Source organism: Osmerus mordax, chromosome 8 (genome assembly GCF_038355195.1).
Source record: "Osmerus mordax isolate fOsmMor3 chromosome 8, fOsmMor3.pri, whole genome shotgun sequence".
NCBI lineage: Eukaryota > Metazoa > Chordata > Actinopteri > Osmeriformes > Osmeridae > Osmerus > Osmerus mordax.
The window spans coordinates 9708844-9728041 of NC_090057.1; the positions used below are offsets into that span (position 1 = coordinate 9708844).

Sequence of the window (19198 nt, forward strand, 5' to 3'; positions counted from 1 at the left end):
CTGTTACATAGGACATACAAAAGCGAACATGAAAACACACACAAACACTGCACACAGACGTAAGACACACACAAACCTCACTGGCGACACGTACATGTAAACACACTTCGTAACACGGTACTCACACACACACGAGTTACAAGGTGACAATAGGCTAGCTATCCCAATGACTCCCACACGTGCACGGCTAGCCCCAGAACATTGTGTTCTGTGTTGCTGTGGGCGGTGGATGAGGTCTTCCAGTGTGGTGGGAGACCTTTCAGATGAACAGTGACACTTTACCGAAGGATGACCTTGCTCTGCTGGTGCGTGCTCCGAACCCATCCTTTCCTTTCACCATGGAACACGCACACACATTTTCTCTATGACCCCCCCCACCTCCCCCCCCCTGCCTCCCCCCCCCCCCCGCCACGCGCTTACACAGTAATGATCATTTCCCCAGTGCAGCCACACAAAATTGAACGATTCATTATTGTCAACCTTGAAAATAGCAGAGCATCCACGGGCCTGCAGATGAAGATAATAATGAGGATTTATTTCCTCCATAACGCCACTAGATGGCACCATCCACCCTTTCATTTTCGATTTGCTTTCTCATTTCTCAGCCGGTCAGCTGACTCACACACACTGTCCTCAAGAACGGGAGTCAACAGCCCGGCACACACACATGCACACACAGGCGTGCGTATGCACAGGCAAGCACACACACAGGTGCACATTCACACACAGGCATGTACACAAAGACACGCACATACACAGCCGTATTGTACATACACACATACACACCAGAGCCTGTGGAAACACCAGCCTCAGCTCGTGCACATTAGAGTTTGGTTCATGCTTAACAAACAATGTCCTTCCACATTTCTCAGTGTCTGGTTACCTTAATACATGCTAATGAACATGACAAAAAAGGCCAGAGCACTGCTTAACTATTGCCTGAGGGGGGGATGGGGCGTGGGGGGGGGGGGGGCTTCCAGTCTCTAACATCAGTCAGCAACATCAATCAGCCATCAGCTGGTCTTCAGAGGGTTTGGCCACACCCATTACTTATGTAGCCTTCACTTATTGGTTGATAGAATCAATCCAGTGACCTTCTGTCAAGCAACATATACTGATTATCACAGGACCTCTACTTACAGTGGAGGCAATTATGTGTAGACCCCACTGTTCCTGCCATTCTCCAGAGGATGGCACATTAGTTATCTAGTACCTGTCACTCTTGATATATGCATGCCGCTTATTAACATTATTTATTCATATGTTTTTACCAGCTTCATTCATGAGGGGGCATTTAAGACCAGTTGTTTCTCACTGATTGCAGGATCACACACAACATGACTGAAGGGACAGACTGTACTGTACAGCAGTGAATAGGAACATGTCCTTTCTAGTGTGAGAAGGTCTTTATTCTCTGCTAGGTGGACTGGGCCTCTACTGGGAGAACCCACTGGTGAGGAACCCGGGTCTGTACTGGGAGGACAGGGGTCCACGAGCTAACCTGCTGACTGTCAAGAGCTCCCAGGAGGGTTAGCGGTACTTCGATTTGAATGACGAGGCAGAACAAGGACATGCCGAGCTAGTTCCTGCCGCACCGAAACGCCTCATGGATGTGACGAAGAACGGCAGGAGAAATCTGTTCCTACAATTGATTTATTTCATGAAAGCATTATGGGAGCCATAAACATGAGGCTGTTGCTGGGGTGGATCTTCCAGGTTGATCCGTTTCGGAGAACTGAAGAGAACAGCGGTCGTAGCCGGAAAAGGGGGGGAGGGGGGGTTTCCTGCCAGGAGCAGCGAATGGGATCACTTCTTCTTGCCGGCGCTCTTGACTTGCTTGGCGGCGGGGGGCTGGGCGGCGGTCCTCTCCAGCTCTGCCTGCCTGGCCACCTCCAGGGCTGCCTCCTCCTCCTGCCTGCTGAGGCGCTTGGCCTCCAGCAGGCGGCAGCGCAGAGCCTCCCGGGTCTGCAGCACCTGCTGACGCTGCCGTGCCAACTCCACCTGGAGGGGGGGGGGGGGGGGGGAGGGGGGCGATTCACACATCCCCTCTCAGTGTCACTACCGCCCGAGAAGCTACAGTGAAAGATATTTGGTGCGTGTGATATCGTTGAGTCTCTAGTTGTGTGTGACCCCCGTCTGACCTGCAGGCCGTCGTACGTCTCCAGCTGGCCTCTCTTCAGCTCCCTCCTCTCCGCCGCCTCCTGTCTGCGGTGCTCCAGCACCGTCTCCCGGAGCAGCCGGAAGCCCTGGATGACCTCTGACCTCTCCCTGCGCTGGGCCTCCTCCAGAGAGGAGTCCTTCAGGACAGGCTGCTCCCTCTGTCTCCTGGAGGAGAGAGGAGAGGAGAGGTGAGGAGAGGAGAAGAAAGGTGTTTAGTTTAGGAGGAGTGAGGAGAGGTAACCACTAGAGTGTACTCTAGACCAGCACAGTGTCAGGTTGTTCAGCTAACATGCTGTACCTCTCAGAGACGAAAGTGTGTGTGTGTGTGTGTGTGTGTGCTTAGATATGACTTATCCCCTAGGGGGGCAAAGGGCGGGGGGAGTATTTAAAGAGAGATTAGATGGGGCTAAATGTGTTGGCTTATTTCCCATGGTGTGACCTTGACAAAGAGGGCCAGACAGGGCTGATGGAATTGGCTGCTTAATGAACATAACACTGTATGACCTTTCTGTGACACTGGAACTGTTTGACTGGCCAGTGAGTGTGTGTGTGAGTGCGTGTACAGCGTCTGCATGTTTGTCAGAGGGACGGCATGTTATTAGCAGGTCTTTAATTGTAGGTCTGGGATTGTAATACCGTGGGATTGTAATAAGTGTGTGTGTGTGTGTGTGTGTGTGTGTGTAATTGCAGACTAATCTTCTAAAAGACTGTCTGTACAGGCTCAAGTTGCAGGACAAAGTACCAACCATCATTTCCCATGCACACACACACACACACACACACAGGCAAGCACACACACACACGCACACATATGCGTGCAGGGTGAAAGGGGCAAGTCTCATCAGAGCACTGGGCTCATTGGACCCCAGAAATAGCTCTCTAATTAATAGACCCAAATATCATCTCATTTGTCATGTAGGAGAGAGTAGGGGAGAGGGATAGAGTAGGAGAAAGAGTAAGAGAGAGACACAGAGATAGAGAGAAGGAGAGAGAGAGAAAGAGCATTAGAGACAGTAGCAGTAGAGACAGAGAGAGAGAGAGAGAGAGAGAGAGAGAGAGAGAGAGAGAGAGGGAGAGAGGAGGGAAAAGGAGAAAGAGGCAGAAGAGAAAGCAAAGAAGAGGGCGAGAGTGCGGTTGATGGAGGTGAAAAAGTGTACCTCCCCACCACGTCCTGTATACAGTACCCTGACAAGACATCTAGGCAGTGTTTAGACAGGAAGTCATTTGAGACCAAGGTCTGTTCTGCAAATGAGCCAATAATACAACACCACACACACATTCCTCCGCCCTCCCTGTCTGCCTGTCCAGCACTTCTGTGCACGTCCTGAAGCAGTGCACTTCCTTCAGACGGGTCCCCTCCATCATGTACAGCCTGTTCCAGCAGTGGAGGAGGGTGAGACAGTGTCCTACAGCCCAGGACCCAGCTACAGATTGCTCTGGTTTGAACCCAGACCCTCCACAACCCTCCACCCACCCTCTTGTGGCCACCCGGAATGAGAATCGCCCTCCCTTCCTTTCCCTGAAAGCAAATAGAGCTGTTTTTAGAGCTGTTGATACTCTGTGATTGCCTCCTAGCAACTCCGCTGCTTTGAGGTGGAACTACAACTGACTGGAACTACAACCTCCAGAGTCCAATACAGTTAAGATTCAGAAGCCCAATGCGCTAGCTGGGATTTGCAGGAGAAAGGGTGAAATAGGTTTTCTGTCCCAACTCACGGTGACCTAGAGTACAGGCTGCCAGAATGAGACATGTGTGTCTCATTCTGTGTGAGAATGAGTGTGTGTGTGTGTGTATGTGTGTGCAAATTGACTGCAGCCTAGGCTGCTGACTGATTAAAATGGTATGGTTGGACGACAGGAAATGAGGGTGAGGCTGGGGTCTAGCGTGGGGCATTACTCACACCCTTATCCCTATGGAAAGAGAGAAGAGGGGGGAGAGAGAGAGACAGAGAAGAGGGGGAGAGAGAGAGATGGAGGGGGCAGTACCTGATAAAAGGGGTGCAGTCCATGGGAACATGGAGCTGTAAGGGATCAGGGTTGGCATGGAGGGACAGCTCCTGATTGGATGGACTGAGGAGTCCGTCAGGTGACTGGGAAGGAAGACCTGTTGAAGGTATGTATGTAGGATGCCAGAGGTGAAACACACTGGCTCCAAATTCAACTGTAGTATTGTTCTACAGTACATGAGTGGCTATGGTATGGTGGGTACATAGAAGAACTAGGCAAGTCTGGTTATGTGAATGTGTGTGTGTGTGCGTGTATATATGTATATGTGTGTGTGTGTGTGTGTGTACCAGGCTCTCCGCTGTCTGGGTCGTCCATAGCGGTGTCCCCACGGCTTGTGTGCGGGTGCTTGTTGATGAACTTCTGACGAGACTGGAGTGCCTGACAACAGCACCAGAACATGAGGGAGGAGCAGGGAATAGCAGGAGAGAGAATGTGTGTGTGTGTTAGTGTGTGTGTGGGAGAGAGCCAGCGATAATATGCACGTATGTAGGTGTTGGCGTGTGTCCGAGAGAGACTATGGACGTGTGTGTGAGATGAATTGTGTGTCTGTGTGTGTGCGTGAGTAAAGGTGTGTGTGTTACCCTGAGGGCACAGCCTGGGTCAGCTGTCTCCGAGGCCTGCTTCATGGCTCTGATCTCCTTCAGTCTGTCTGTGTGTGTCTGTGTGTGTCTGTGCGTGAGTACAGGTGTGTGTGTGTGTGTGTATGTTACCTTGAGGGCGCGGCCTGGGTCAGCTGTCTCCCAGGCCTGCTTCATGGCTCTGATCTCCTCCAGTCTGTCTGTGTCCTTCCTCACCTCCACACCCTCTGCGTCGCTCTGCTCACACACCACGCGCAGCGTCCAGTTAGGCTTGCTGTGGTCCAGGCTCTGGGCGCGGGCACACACACACACACACACAGAATCCATTCTAATGTATTTCCGTCCAAGGTTGCCGGTGTCACAGTGAACAATGACAGAGTGTGTGTCTCTCCTGTCTCCTGAGCGGGACGAGACAGCTGTGGTGATTTCAGACAGCATCTTCACACTGGGTGGAGGGGTTTGACAGCTCTGCTCATTCAGAGGTCAAGGTTCATTCTCTCTCTCTCTCTCTCTCTCTCTCTCTCTCTCTCTCTCTCTCTCTCTCTCTCTCTCTCTCTCTCTCTCTCTCTCTCTCTCTCTCTCTCGGCAAAAACTGATAAAATGCAAATGTATTCAATGGGACCTTTAACTGGAAATATTTTTTTCAAATGTCATTGTATTTACTGATTTTAACAGATGGGGAGACTGAAAAGCTATGATGAGGGGTTATTGACAGAGCATGTCAACAGAATGCCAGAGTGTGGTTATGTGCCTGTGCATGTGATATGTGTGATACAAGTGTGTACAGTATGATTATGTATGTGTCTGCCTTTGTGTAAATCTTTGTGTGTGTTTGTGATGGTGCATGTGACATGCGTGTGTTACCGTCTCCATTCGGGAGCCAGGTTTGACAGCGGCCCCCGACTTGTCCTTTTCCCCCTTCCCCTTGCGGCTGGACTTGGGCGTGGCTGACTTCTGGCCCTCGCTGCTCTGGGCGTCGGCCCCGACGGGAGTGGCTGGGTCTTCCGCCTTCTCCCCGCCCACTGCAGGAAGTCACACAGGTGATCTGTATGTCAATCAAACTCAAGACCAATTGATGAGACGGATCCATCTAGGCTGCGGTTCTTGATAATACTTTAAGCAGCATCCAAACTACGACAATGACAATTCAAGAATAATACTTTTGGTTATTTCAACGCGCTGAACATTCCTAACTATTCATGACAGCAGCATTCATGTTCCAAAATAATCCCTCAGTCTTGACGCTCAGTGATGTGAGTGTGTTCCCTGGTTGATATTCCAGTCATGGTATGTGCCTTATTCACTGTTTACATATTAAATTCCCTTTCAGGAGAGATTACAAACCCATTCAGCAGACACCATCATCATGCTAAACACATTTATGTGTTTATAATACAACAACATATATTTTCCTGATTGCTTGGAATCCCAAGTAAACGACGCGCGGTTTTAACGCGGTAAAAAAACACTCGTGGAAATTGCATTTTAATCGAAACATATTCAGTCATTTGAATTACCCGTTCACACTTCACCGGGTGCGAACAAAGCACATGGGTGGCGGGTGCTTGTGTGTGTGAGGGGAGCGCGAGCGAGAGGTGTGTTCGAGGGAGCGAATGTGCTTGCTAGATGGCACTGTTGCACTTCATACCAAGTCACTCCCCCCCCCCCAAAAAAAAAAAAAAAAAACCTTCCCAGCCATGCCCTAACCCGGGCCTCGTCTCTGAGTTCCCTAGCACAGGTAGAGACGGTGAGGTAGCCTAATCCATCACTCATCCTGACAGCCGGCCGGCCTGACCCCACAGCCTGGGCTAAGCAGCCAGCGCGGCTAGCTGGGCACCTCGCATCACAACCCACATCTCCCCTCCGTCAGAAGGAAAGCAGGCAGACTTGTCTTGTCGACAAGCAGGGGGCAAACGTGCCGGGGTTGGAGCAGGGTGCACTGATGAAACCATGACGATGGCTGATGGACGATGGAGCCTGGCCCTTTAAACAGAGAAGAGTACACCACAGAACACACTGGGTGTGCTGGCAGGTCTCTCTGTGTGTGTGAGTGAAAGTGTGTGTGTGTGAAAGTGTCAGTGTGTGTGTGTGTGTAGGTGCGAGTGTGTTTTCAAGCATGCCCGTGCCTGGATAACAGCAAGGCGTCTGGTGTAGAGGCTTCACATGCCAGTGCTGCACTGGGAACATGCGATCAGGGCTGTGGTGCTAGCTAGCGTTAGCCTACATGAGCTCACTCTCCTGCACAGCTATCTCCCAAGGAACGGGGGCACGCGCCAACTCCATTTGACTCTTTACTGGCTCCATTTGACCAGATTATTCGAAAAACTGGATAGCGTGTGGGTTGACTGCGCTCTTTGCACAAATGCACACACACATAATCAGATACACACACGCACAGTCAAATCTCATTAGTATTACAATCACACTACTGATAAATTAGGGACTCTCCCTTTCGAGTAAACACATGGATCTTTTTTTATGGATATTTTATTAGGGAACTGATTATATAAACACACACGCACACACGCTCCCTTAGATTCCGTGCCATGCGAGCAGAACAAGCGGAGGCCGTGTTGTCATGAGCGACATATTGAGAGAAGACAAAAGGATCCATAATGACTGCGGACCCAGTTCACCTCCCTGCGTTCAGCCACCTCATAATCCATAACAAAACCTCCTTTCATTCAGCCCTTCACTACTGCTCAGGGGGCTTCTGTTTAGTGTGTGCGGGGAGGTAAGGAGGGAGCGGGAGAAGGGGGGGGTGGAGGGGAGGAGGGCTGGAGAGGCGAGGGCACTGGGCTATTGTCTCTTCTAATGGCAGGTGGGCATCCAAACTCCCCGAGTTTGATCTGCTGGAGCAGCTGTATTCATTTGCCTATCATTACCTCGATCATTACCTGTATCATTAGGCATGTGGTTGCTGGCCTCGGAATGGCAACAAACGTACGCATCTGCCTGTCTGTCTGAGAGTCTGTCTCTGTGGCTGTCTGTCTTCCTTTCTCTCGATCTGTCTGCCTGTCTGTCTGACAGCCTGTCTCTGTGGCTGTCTGTCTTCCTTTCTCTCGATCTGTCTGTCTATCTGTCTGTCAGCGAGGCCGAGCTGAAGAGCTGGCTCATTCAGACAAGGGAGGGATTCCAATATGGAGAAGGAACAGGCTTGCCTCTGAATAACAAATACTGAAACTTATCAGAGATGCGATGGCTGATCTCGGTTCTGAGTTAAGTGTCGGGGACATTTGAATTGTAATACGAAAACCACAATCCACATTTAAATCCCCATTTTCATCCCGCAAATTCAACGCGTCCCGTACCCATCTCTAATAACTGAGATAATAGTTCAGTTCTGAGCGTATCGAGTCTCTGACTGGGAACTCAGCATCAACACACAGCCCTCATCCTCCGCTGAGGCACCAGCCCATGACACAACATGGCTCGCCTGACACCTCCTCAAGCCTCCGAGCTCATTGGCTTCTGCTGTTTCTGGAGGGGGGGGACTGGGGGACTGGAGGGGCGTTGGGAGCAGCCGATTGGCTGGCGTGTGCGCTCGCGCGCGTACCTTTCATCTCGTTCCTCTCCAGGTCCCTGAGTGTGTGGACGAAGGCCATCTGAGCGTCGTCCAGGACCCAGCTCCTGTGGAGCACCTCAGCCTGCACCCTGTACTGATGCACCTGATGACACACAGGGAGAGGAGTGGGCGACACAGCACACACACACACAGCACTTTGTAGGCATACACACACGCACGCACACACCAAAGCAAAGCTGACTTTGGACAACGACACAACAGGCTGTTGTAACCACCAGCAACAGCAGCTGGTGAGAAATCCTCTTTGTATGAACACAAAGATTGCCGGTACAGAATGTTCTTACCAAACAGGTTCAATCATGTCACATGAAGTCGGCCTTGTCTTTCTTCCAGCGGAGTGGAAGTGTGTGCGTGCTGTGTGTGTGTGTGCTGTGTGTGTGTGCGCTGTGTGGGTTCCTAACAGGGCCCTTGATCATTAACTGGAGCTATAAGCCATGTTAATCCTGATCGATAACCTCCAGGGGCGTTACACTGGGGTGGCTGTCCTCACTGGGGGGATCTTCACACACTCCTGGAAGTGTGTGTCTGTGTGTGTGTGTGTGTGTGTGTGTCTACTCTGTTGTATGTCGGTTGTGTGTCTGTGTTGTGTCGGCTGCGTTGTTGTGTGTGTGTCTGTGTGTCTGTGTGTGTGTCTGTGTGTGTGTGTGTGTGTCTACTCTGTTGTATGTCGGTTGTGTGTCTGTGTTGTGTCGGCTGTGTTGTTGTGTGTGTGTGTGTGTGGGGGGGGCGACCATGCTATTCTTGCAATGCTACCTGGGGGAGGGAGTGACGTTGGTTGGCAAACAAACAACTCACTCGCACACACACAGTCCTCATAAATCATGTGGAAATTGCAGTCCCACTGACAAGCCCAGATAACAGCAGCCCCGATAACAACACAACAACTCCACCTGCAGCTGTCTCCTCTTCTCTAGCACCCTCTCTTTTTTGATTTGTCTGTGTGTGTGTGACAGTCAACAAGAGAGTGAGAGATACAGAGAGCAAGTCCCAGGCAGAGATGTAAAAAAAGAGGGAGATAGCCGAATGTGTGTATGACAGCAGTAGCTGGATCGGGATGACAGTCGGAAGGCTGTCAGATGTTGATACCGTGGTGTCTGTAGGGGCCTGGTTCTGGGTCCGGCTGGTCAGGGGACCGGCGTCCCCGGCCAAGCCCTCCTGCCCCCCTTCTCCTCCTGCCACTCTGGGCCCCCGGCCGGGGCCCTCGGGTGTCTGTCTCCCATCTGGCAGAGGGGGTCCGCAGCAGGGGGCTGTCACTGTAAAAACACACAGAAGGAATGATGGAAGACTTTACTGGGCTGACAGAGTGATATCTGGGTGACTGTCAGCCCAGCGCTCCTCCACTTCCTGACAGATGTGAACGTGGGTGGACAGACAGATCCTGATCTGAGAGAGACAGAGGGACATGGAGACGGATGGACAGACAGACAGACAGGCTGGTAGACAGACAGAGAGAGACAGGCTGGCAGGCAGGCAGACAGACAGACAGACAGAGTGAGAGAGAGAGAAAGAGAGAGAGAGAGAGAGGGGAGGGAGACAGAGAGAGAGAGCGAAAGAGAGAGATACAGAGAGAGAGAGAGAGAGAGAGAGAGAGAGAGAGAGAGAGAGAGAGAGAGAGAGAGAGAGAGAGAGAGAGAGAGAGAGAGAGAGAGAGAAAGAGATAGATATGAACACGTACTACACACACAGAAACACCGATCTAGACATTAAGGTGGAGTAGTTGGAACACCAATGTGGTGAGAGAAAGAGAGACGGGCAGGCAGGCAGGCAGGCAGACAAGGTTGGGTATGACTGACAGTTTGACTGCAGGCCTGCCTGATGCATTCAGGGCATGACTGCAGGCTGTCAGCTGACTCACTCTGGAGGACCAAGCTGCCCGTTGATTGGTGGTAGGAGGTGGAGGAGTTTGTGTGTGTGTGTGTGTGTGTTAACCCATCTGCTGGGAGCTGCTGGTGGCCCCCCCCCCCTCTCTCTCTCTTTATCTCTGTGAGAGGGACAGAGAGGCTGGCGAGGGCTCAGTGTGTGTGTTGTTTATCCAGTTCTCAGCCAGACGTGACCCCGAGAGAGAGTGCCCTGTTAGAGAGAGAGAGAGAGAGAGAGAGAGAGAGAGAGAGAGAGAGAGAGAGAGAGAGAGAGAGAGAGGGAGAGAGAGGCTGGTGTTGCCAGTCAGAGAGGGGCACTGCTGTGCCATGGCATGCCGAGGGCAGGACTAACAAAGCAGGGACGCTCCATTCGTCACACAGCGTGACACGGCGCTCAGAGTAACAGCAGACTGCCGTCCTCAAACCGCCGCCTCAGTGTGTTCTTCGCACCGAGTAAGAGAGGGTTTCCTTGAGGGGCCGGGCTCCTGTTTGTCGGCTACAAACAGGAAGATGTGAGAGGAGACTCACCCCCCCCTCCTCCATGTGACTCACCCTGATTGGACAGGAAGCAGAACACCGGGATGATGACATGACCCTTGCCGGTGTTGCTGGCCACCACCACCTCCTGGTCCAGGATGGACAGACGGACGTGGACGTGGGCCTTGGAGGTCTGGAACTGGACCGTGCCCACCAGGTCCGATGACACCTTCACAAAGTACCTGTGGAGATCACTGTTTATCAGAATAGTAAAATAAATTGTCCTTTTATTTGTAGATTACCATAGCACTTGTGTGCTATGCCTGTGTGCTAGTGTTTATTACATAAACGACTACTTGTTAAAGCTGATCTACAGAGAAATCAATAATAATATGCAATAATCAAACAATAATATTGAATCTAGACTAAAGACAGTTGCAGGTATGATGTTCCTCACTCATACTGTTAGAGTACCTGCATATCATGTTTTTGTCGTTGGGAATATAGTAGTCTCGGAATTCCTTCACGATAAAGTTGTTGATCGGAGCCTCGCGTGCCAGTTCTGGAAGTGGATCCCGGGAGCCAATCAGACGCATCCTCCACTTCCCCCCGACAGGGGGCGTGTCAGGAGAGTAGGCCTCTGCTAGGAAGGTGTAACCATGCTGCCGCAAAGACAACACAACCACACACACACAACACACACTTATCTGGTGAACGCCTATTTACGGATGTTATTCATGTTATGTACACATGACATGAGTACATCTGTGGGAGATGTTACTTGGGTCCTGGTCCCCGAGCGCTGGGGTGGAGGCCAGACCTGATTGTGTGTGTAGATGTGGGGCTGGACTCTGTTGAAGACTCTGGGCAGCTCCTCCCCACAGTCGTTGTCGATGACGTGGAGCAGACAGGGGGAGATAGGGGAGTAGAACTTGGCCACCAGCAACATGTCTTTGGGCACCAGGAACACCTCCCTAGAACGCACACACACGCACACACACACACAGACACACACACACACAGCCATTACGGATTAGGACTAAGGGGAATGGCTGGGGACCCTTGTAAGTGTGTGTGCCTTAAACCGGAACATGAAACGATGTCGAAAGAACTTGCATCAGCCAGGACTAGTGACCTGCTTTGCTCAAATCTTCTGGGGAGACTTACTTTAAACCTTGCAGTTATGGTTGACAGAATAGGAGTGTAGATGTAAGTCTAGGGTTTGAGCTAGGCAGGGTCCCTACCTGAAGAGCAGTACCCAGGAGCCAGCCCCCTCTGGCAGGGGGACAGAGTAGTCTGTGAAGGTGATCCTGGACCACTCATCCTCATAACAGGGGTACAACTTGGCTGTCCTCTCAGAGTGACTGAACATGTACCTGGGATCATGAACACAGGGTCATTACTGAGCATAGACCTGGGATCATGAACACAGGGTCATTACTGAGCATAGACCTGGGATCATGAACACAGAAGTGCTGAACACACGAACAAACGTATGTCGTGGCGACTAGGCAGACGCTCAAACCGTCGACTCGAGTATCGATCGATGAACAAACTTCATCGCATCGTTTCATGTGGTCGTTGTATAACCCAGACGAACATGCTCGGTATCAAACTTGTCTAACCGCTTCTGAAGGCTTTGTTGGGGTTGAAAGGCCCCAGCCCTTCTCATCTGCAGCTCGAGTCAGACGGGGGGAGCGGACACACTTCACAGCTCCCTGGCTCCACTGAGCTGCCTGGAGGATTCCATTGATCAGACATCTAAGTCCTACACACACGTAGGCACACAGGACGCCGTGCACACACACACACGCACACACATCCTCCACCCAGCACACGCACACACATCCTCCACCCAGCACACGCACACACATCCTCCACCCAACACACGCACACACATCCTCCACCCAACACACACACACACATCCTCCACCCAACACACACACACACATCCTCCACCCAACACACACACACACATCCTCCACCCAACACACACACACACATCCTCCACCCAACACACACACACACATCCTCCACCCAACACACACACACAGCCCACTTCCCCAGGCTCCGGGTCATTCAGCAGACGCCACGAGCCGTTTGGAGCGGAGAGAGGATAAACAGCAGATGGTACCACAGGGAGAGGATGGAACCCAATGTGGATGAGCCCTCCCAGACACACGGCCAGGACACACACACACTAGAGACAGGGGCAGGGTTGGGCCATGCAGGAAACCAGGCCATCAAATGGACATTGGTCGGCACAAGAGGGGTAAATTGTGTCACGTAAATTGTGAACGTATTAGGTCTCCCAGACTTTTTGGGGGGGTTGTATTGTGGTAGAGAAACTCATTGTGCTACATTCAAAAGAAATCTGGATGTGTGTGTGTGTACAATTGACCTACCTTAGTAAGGACACACCATGTTTCTCTGCATCTGATTCCACAGCGGCCCACATCTCTAGCAGTGTCTTGGAGGCACTGAGATTCTCCTTTGTGCCTAGATAACACGCATACACACACACACACACGCTGAGTAACAGGCATTCATAAAAGATGAAAAGACGTTCACCTTGAAGCCAAATACATGAAAACATCATTATTAGACTTGACCTACTTCAGGATGAAAAGGTGGACACACACAGGCACTTTGATTCATGTGGTGATGGAACTGGAAAAGAATCCCGTCCACACCTCCACTTCCCCTGACACTCACCTCTCTCCACAACTCTCCCAGTATTACACTATGCCAGCAATAAAACTATTCATAAAACATGTAATGAAGCACCTTGTCAAGACTCACAGGTGTATGTGTGTGTGTGTGTGTGTCTGGGGACAGCTCAATTACAGGTGTTTCTCATCAGCATCTGCCAAGATCTCCAACCTCTCCAGATCGATAGAGCCATTATGGCCCACGGTGAGAAGAAATGCTCACATCCTCTTTCAGACAGATGACTATGGATGACTAGAAGTGATTTGTGCATATTTGTGTGTGTGTGTGTGTGAAAAGAGTGTGCAATCTGAGAAATTGTCAGGCAGGATGTTGATGTCAGTCTAGATTACTGGAGCCAATTCATAAATTTTGAATGGGTTTAGAAAAATGAATGTGAAAGGCATTTGGGAAAGTAACTGTCAGAACGGATTCCTGCAATCAAAACGCTAACATACTACAGCTGTGTTGATGGATGATGATGTTATACATCTCTCTGTCTAGCTGCGGTGTCTTTTGCTGTGTCTGATTCTGACTGTAATATTTCCTCTGCTGTATCAACTGTTCCTGATGTCGTGTCTCATGTTGTTCCCGATGTTTTGTTTGATGTTGTTACTAATGTTGTGTCTGATGTTCCTAATGTTGTGTCTGATGTTCCTAATGTTGTGTCTGATGTTCCTAATGTTGTGTCTGATGTTCCTGATGTCGTGTCTGATGTTCCTAATGTTGTGTCTGATGTTCCTAATGTTGTGTCTGATGTTCCTAATGTTGTGTCTGATGTTCCTAATGTTGTGTCTGATGTTCCTAACGTTGTGTCTGATGTTCCTAATGTTGTGTCTGATGTCCCTGATGTCGTGTCTGATGTTTCTGAAGTTGTGTCGGCTGTTGTTACTGATCAGTCTGTCCTACCAATACATCGTAGCCGTCACACGACGCCTCCACAAAGGCCACTTCTCACCACGAGACCTCTCTCTTTCTGCATCTCTCATTCTGCCCTCCGTTCTTTCTCTTCGATGTTCACTAGCTGTGAAACTGTCACAACGTAGGTTGGAGTGTGTGTGCGTGCATGTGCGTCTGTGTGTGGTGGTGTTTGAGTGTGTGTCTCCTGTCTCCTCGCCCACTCACCTGTCAGGCTGTATTAGTGAGAGTGGCAGCATCATCGATAAGGCTCACAGTCTCTCTGCCCAGGGGCCCTAAGATATGCCACAGCGAGTGTGTGTGTCTGTGTTCAGGGGAAAGTGGAATCTATTTCACACCAGTGTGGGGGCAGATTTGCTATCTAGGCTTTCTGGGTAGGAGGCTGTACTGACTGGCAGGCCAGATCAACAGGGCTCTCACCCTAATGTGAGCCAATCTGTTACAATCACACACCAACAACTCACAGCCTCATGCGCACCACAGGCCGGCAACAAAAGGTCTGCTGTAAAGGTGGGCTTTTACTCGATGCACAAGTGCAGAAAGAGGTTTTGTGTCTGAGTTGAAGCTTTCGTCATGCATTAGAGCATGAACGAATGGTAGCACAAATAACAGGTCTGGCAGGGTGCCAGGGATTGTTCTGCATCAGCAGTGTGGAGGAGCCCAGACTTCCTGTATCTATGACAGTAGTGGGGTACTGTAGAGGACTATGGGAGCCATAGTCATCAGGCTTCAAACATGGATTCCCCTGTACCTGGCTTGGCGGCTCGGAGGACCTCACGGACCAAGAGGCCCTTGAAGCTGGCCTGGAGGACTGTGGCTGCACGGACCTCCTGCTCTGTGGGCTGCTGGGACTCCAAGCTCTCTGAGGGCTGGGCTGCATGGCACACACATACACACGCGTCACCACAAATGCACACACATCACCACAAATACACACACAGAAGGACACACTTAATAGGGTAGACTTAATCAACCTAGACACAGCCCAGGAGGTACTGTCACAAGCGCACGCACACACACACACACACACATACAAATGCACGTCCGAAACACGGATAGAGCACACACAAAGGTGGGTATGGGTGGGGGAGGGGCCCCTGGCCCCGGCGCTGCTGAGGGAGGGGTCTCGGGTGAGGGCCTGGACAGCGAACAGCTCTGTGGCCGTCAGCCTCCTGTCGGCAGCCTGGCACATCATGACACACACCGCCTCATTAAACACCTGCACACACACCAGAGCAGACACAGGGTCACAGGGGGCAGGGAGGGGTATGCGTCTGTCTGTGTGTGTGTGTGTGCGTGTCAGATAGTGTGTGTTTTGGTGTGTGTGCGTGCACGTGCGTATACTTGTAGGTGTGTGTGTGGGTGTGTGTTTGTGTGCCCTACCCTCTGGCGGTCCCGGAGCCCCCCAGGTGTGCTGGGGCTCAGGTCAGAGGGGGAGATGGCACGCGCCAGGGCCCTGGAGGCTGCTGGGAACTCCTGCTCATCAGTGAAGGAGGAGATCACCCTGGCCAGGGCCTGGTACATCCTCATGGCCTGCTCACAGAAACGCAAGCTCTCCTGGAGACAGCAGGGAGGGAGGGAGGGAGGGAGGGAGGGAGGGAGGGAGGGAGGGAGGGAGGGAGGGAGGGAGGGAGGGAGGGAGGGAGGGAGGGAGGGACAGAAGGCTAGGGTTACTAACCCAGATCTAGACACGTGGACAGACCATTATGGTGTAGAGCTAAAGCTGACTAGATACTGCTGTCTGACTATTATGGCCTGTCTCATTCTAACACATTGTGCCTGTGTATTTATTGTCTAACTGTAGGGAGACACGGCATTAAAAGCAGTTTATTCAGGGAATTAATATATATTTCTTGTTCTTAGAGATTCCCTGTTGCCTGTGTATAAATATAATGACGGGCTCTATCTCCCTCTCTCTAAATCTTCCTCTCCTATCACTCTCTCTAAATCTCCCTCTCTCTATCTCCCTCTCTCTAAATCTCCCTCTCTCTATCTCCCTCTCTCTAAATCTCCCTCTCTCTCCTTCTCCTATCACTCTCTCTAAATCTCCCTCTCTCTATCTCCCTCTCCTATCACTCTCACTACCTCTCCCTCTCTCTATCTCCCTCTCCTATCACTCTCACTACCTCTCACTCTCTCTATCTCTCTCCCTCTCCTCAGGCGTGTTTGTGTATCTCCTTCCGTGACGGAGCGAGTGAGAGACAGAGAGGTGACAAGAGAAAGCGAACGCGAGCGGGAGAATGGATATCATTGGCCACAACAGGCGTGTGCTCGGCTCTTCCTCCTCCTCGTCCTCCTTCTCCTCCTCGTCCTCCTCCATCTCCTCCTTCCTCTGTTAACAGCTCTCACTCCACTGAGGAGGAAGAGGAGGAGGACGAAGGAGAAGGAGGAAGAAAAGGCGTGCACACACGGCGCTCGAGCGAATCCCCAAAACGTGCCCCCTCCCGGCGGGCGACGGCTCACCCACCTCCTGCAGGTGGGGCATGACGGTGTCCTCGTCCCCGAACACGAAGGGAGCCATGCTGAAGAGGTGGACCTGGTAGCCCAGCGCCGCCCTCGTGTGGAGGCACAGGACATGACGGCTGTGGAACGGAGGGGGGGGGGGGGAGGGCGGGGAGGGGGAGGATGGGAGGGGGGGAGGGGGGGAGGGGGGAGGAGGAGGGGAGGGGGGAGAGAGGGGGAGAGAGGGGGATACAGTTCTCATTAACTCTCTAATTACCGTTCCGAGAACAGTATTGACATCTTCCTCATTTGCCTTGGCCTTAATGTAAAGGATCGGTATCTCTTCTGTCCCAGGGCTGGGTCCGGGCAGTGGTTCAGAAAGAAAGGAGGTTGGGGTGTAGGGGTTGGGTTGGTTCAAAGCTCCGTACAGGCCTAACTGTCTGGAACTGGAGCTAGACACTAAGCCATTAGCTTTACATAATTTAGCAATCACAGCCAAACTAGATGGATAGCAACAGCCTGGGGCCTGGGCATGCAAGGGGAAAATAAGAGAGAGAGAGAGAGAGAGAGACAGAGAGAGAGGGAGAGAGAGAGAGAGAGACAGAGAGAGAGAGGGAGAGAGAGAGAGAGAGAGAGAGAGAGAGAGAGGGAGAGAGTGAGTGAGTGAAAAGAAGGAGAGAGTAAGACAGAGAAAAGAAGGTGAGAGAAAGAGAACGACAAAGAGAAGAAGAGAGAGAGACAGAGACAGTAAACAGAGTTTCTCGAGTTTACGGAAAGTAAGAGAACAAGTCGGGGGGGAGGGGGGGGGAGGGACGACTGACATGCCCCGGTGACGGCCCCGGTGACGGCCCCGGTGACGGCCCCGGTGACGGCCCCAGTGACGGCACCGGTGACGGCACCGGTGACGGCCCCGGTGCTTTGCCGGTCAGCTCCGCGGGGCGCTAGGGGCGTAATAATAGGAGGCGTAAGCCGCGGTGTGTGATGAAGTCTCAGTGGTAATTGCGATGGCGTGTCCCTCCGCCTGACCCCGCTATCTAGGCCCCCGTGCTTCTAGGCCAGGCAGGAGCCATTAATAGAGAGTAGGACAGCAGCTAGCTTTTTACAGCTGCCCTGCAGCTCCCAGCATCTCAGCCTATAGAAGATCCCTCCTCCTCCTCCTGCTCTCTACAGCAGCCGTCTCCTGGTGGAGAGGATCAGGGCTTGGGAGTCAAGGTCAGGAGCTGACGGAGGAGCCAGAGTGGACAGATCGTTGACCTTCGGAAGTGAAACACTGGAGAGGGATGGCTGTTGAATTGAACGTGAGCGAGTGTTTTAGGAGTGTGCTGCTCGCCAAATGTCAAGGATCATTGGGAAATGGTGTGTTTATCCATTACATGACAAAATCGGAAAATTCGACATTACGATTCTACAGGCCTCCGTCTCTCTCTCTCTCTCTCTCTCTCTCTCCAGTAGACAGGTCTTACCCTGCCATATGGCCAACCAGGGCTGCCTTGACAAGCAGGGCAGCCTTGCAGGCAGCTTACCCTGGGGGCAGTAGCAGGAGGGCAGCCCTGCAGGCAGCTTACCCTGGGGGCAGTAGCAGGAGGGCAGCCCTGCAGGCAGTGGTCTGGATGTGGAGGACAGGCAGCTGAAACTGCAGAGTCTTCCAGGAGTAGGGCTCTGCCAGCAGCACCCCTGCTCTGCACGCTGGGCTCTCCCTCCCTACGGGTCACACACACACACATACACACACACACACACACGTACACACACATACACAAACACACGTACACAAACACACGCGCGCACACAAACATTCACTGCAATTTGAGCTGGCTGTAAAAACAATCAGACACATACATGGGGGTGGAGATATTGTTAGATGGATGAAACACATCTTCTCCCTTCACAACAAGCCACAAGGGAGGCTGATGGATGTGGGATGCATTCTAACATGATGCAACTGTGTATCTGAGACAGTGTGTGTGTGTGTATGTGCGTGCGTGAGCGTGTGGCGTCCTTGTGTGTGTGTGTGTGTGTGCATGCGTGTGCGTCCGTGTGTGTGCATGCGTGTGTATGAGTGTGCGTCCGTGTGTGTGTGTATGTGTGTGCGTCCGTGCGTGTGTGAGCCCTTACTCTCCTCGGCGGTGTCTCCCCAGTGCAGCAGAGCAGAGAAGCTGATGAGGATCTGGGAGGGCTGCAGGCTGTCCACAAACAGGTAGTGAGAACCCTTCTCCTCGGGAACCTGGAGAACACACGGCACTACTGTTAGAGAGAGGGGGTAGACCGAGGGAGGGGGAGAGGAGAAGAAGAGACCTAGAGAAACTTACCAGAGAGAGAGAGAGAGAGAGAGAGAGAGAGAGAGAGAGAGAGAGAGAGAGAGAGAGAGAGAGAGAGAGAGAGAGAGAGAGAGAGAGAGAGAGAGAGAGAGAGAGACTGAACACAGACGTGCCAGGATGAAAGGCACTGTCAAACACTGCTAC

The 19198-nt window shown here is 51.9% G+C and overlaps 1 protein-coding gene across 1 annotated transcript in view; it reads right to left on the reverse strand.

Moving 5' to 3' along the window:
• Positions 1–1639: 1639 nt before the first annotated feature.
• Positions 1640–19198, reverse strand: part of adgb (androglobin) — a 37677-nt gene continuing 20118 nt past the window's right edge. Inside the window, exons 19-37 of the mRNA XM_067241752.1 lie at positions 18852–18960; positions 18302–18437; positions 16762–16876; positions 15678–15851; positions 15363–15513; positions 15046–15168; positions 13073–13166; positions 11912–12043; positions 11488–11641; positions 11142–11329; positions 10743–10909; positions 9418–9584; positions 8302–8413; positions 5610–5767; positions 4878–5033; positions 4455–4545; positions 4147–4264; positions 2142–2325; positions 1640–2001 (exon numbers count right to left, since the gene is read on the reverse strand). Of these exons, the coding sequence (XP_067097853.1) occupies positions 1807–2001; positions 2142–2325; positions 4147–4264; positions 4455–4545; positions 4878–5033; positions 5610–5767; positions 8302–8413; positions 9418–9584; positions 10743–10909; positions 11142–11329; positions 11488–11641; positions 11912–12043; positions 13073–13166; positions 15046–15168; positions 15363–15513; positions 15678–15851; positions 16762–16876; positions 18302–18437; positions 18852–18960 (2724 nt within the window). The 3' untranslated portion in view covers positions 1640–1806. The remainder of the gene's footprint in view (positions 2002–2141; positions 2326–4146; positions 4265–4454; positions 4546–4877; positions 5034–5609; positions 5768–8301; positions 8414–9417; positions 9585–10742; positions 10910–11141; positions 11330–11487; positions 11642–11911; positions 12044–13072; positions 13167–15045; positions 15169–15362; positions 15514–15677; positions 15852–16761; positions 16877–18301; positions 18438–18851; positions 18961–19198) is intronic.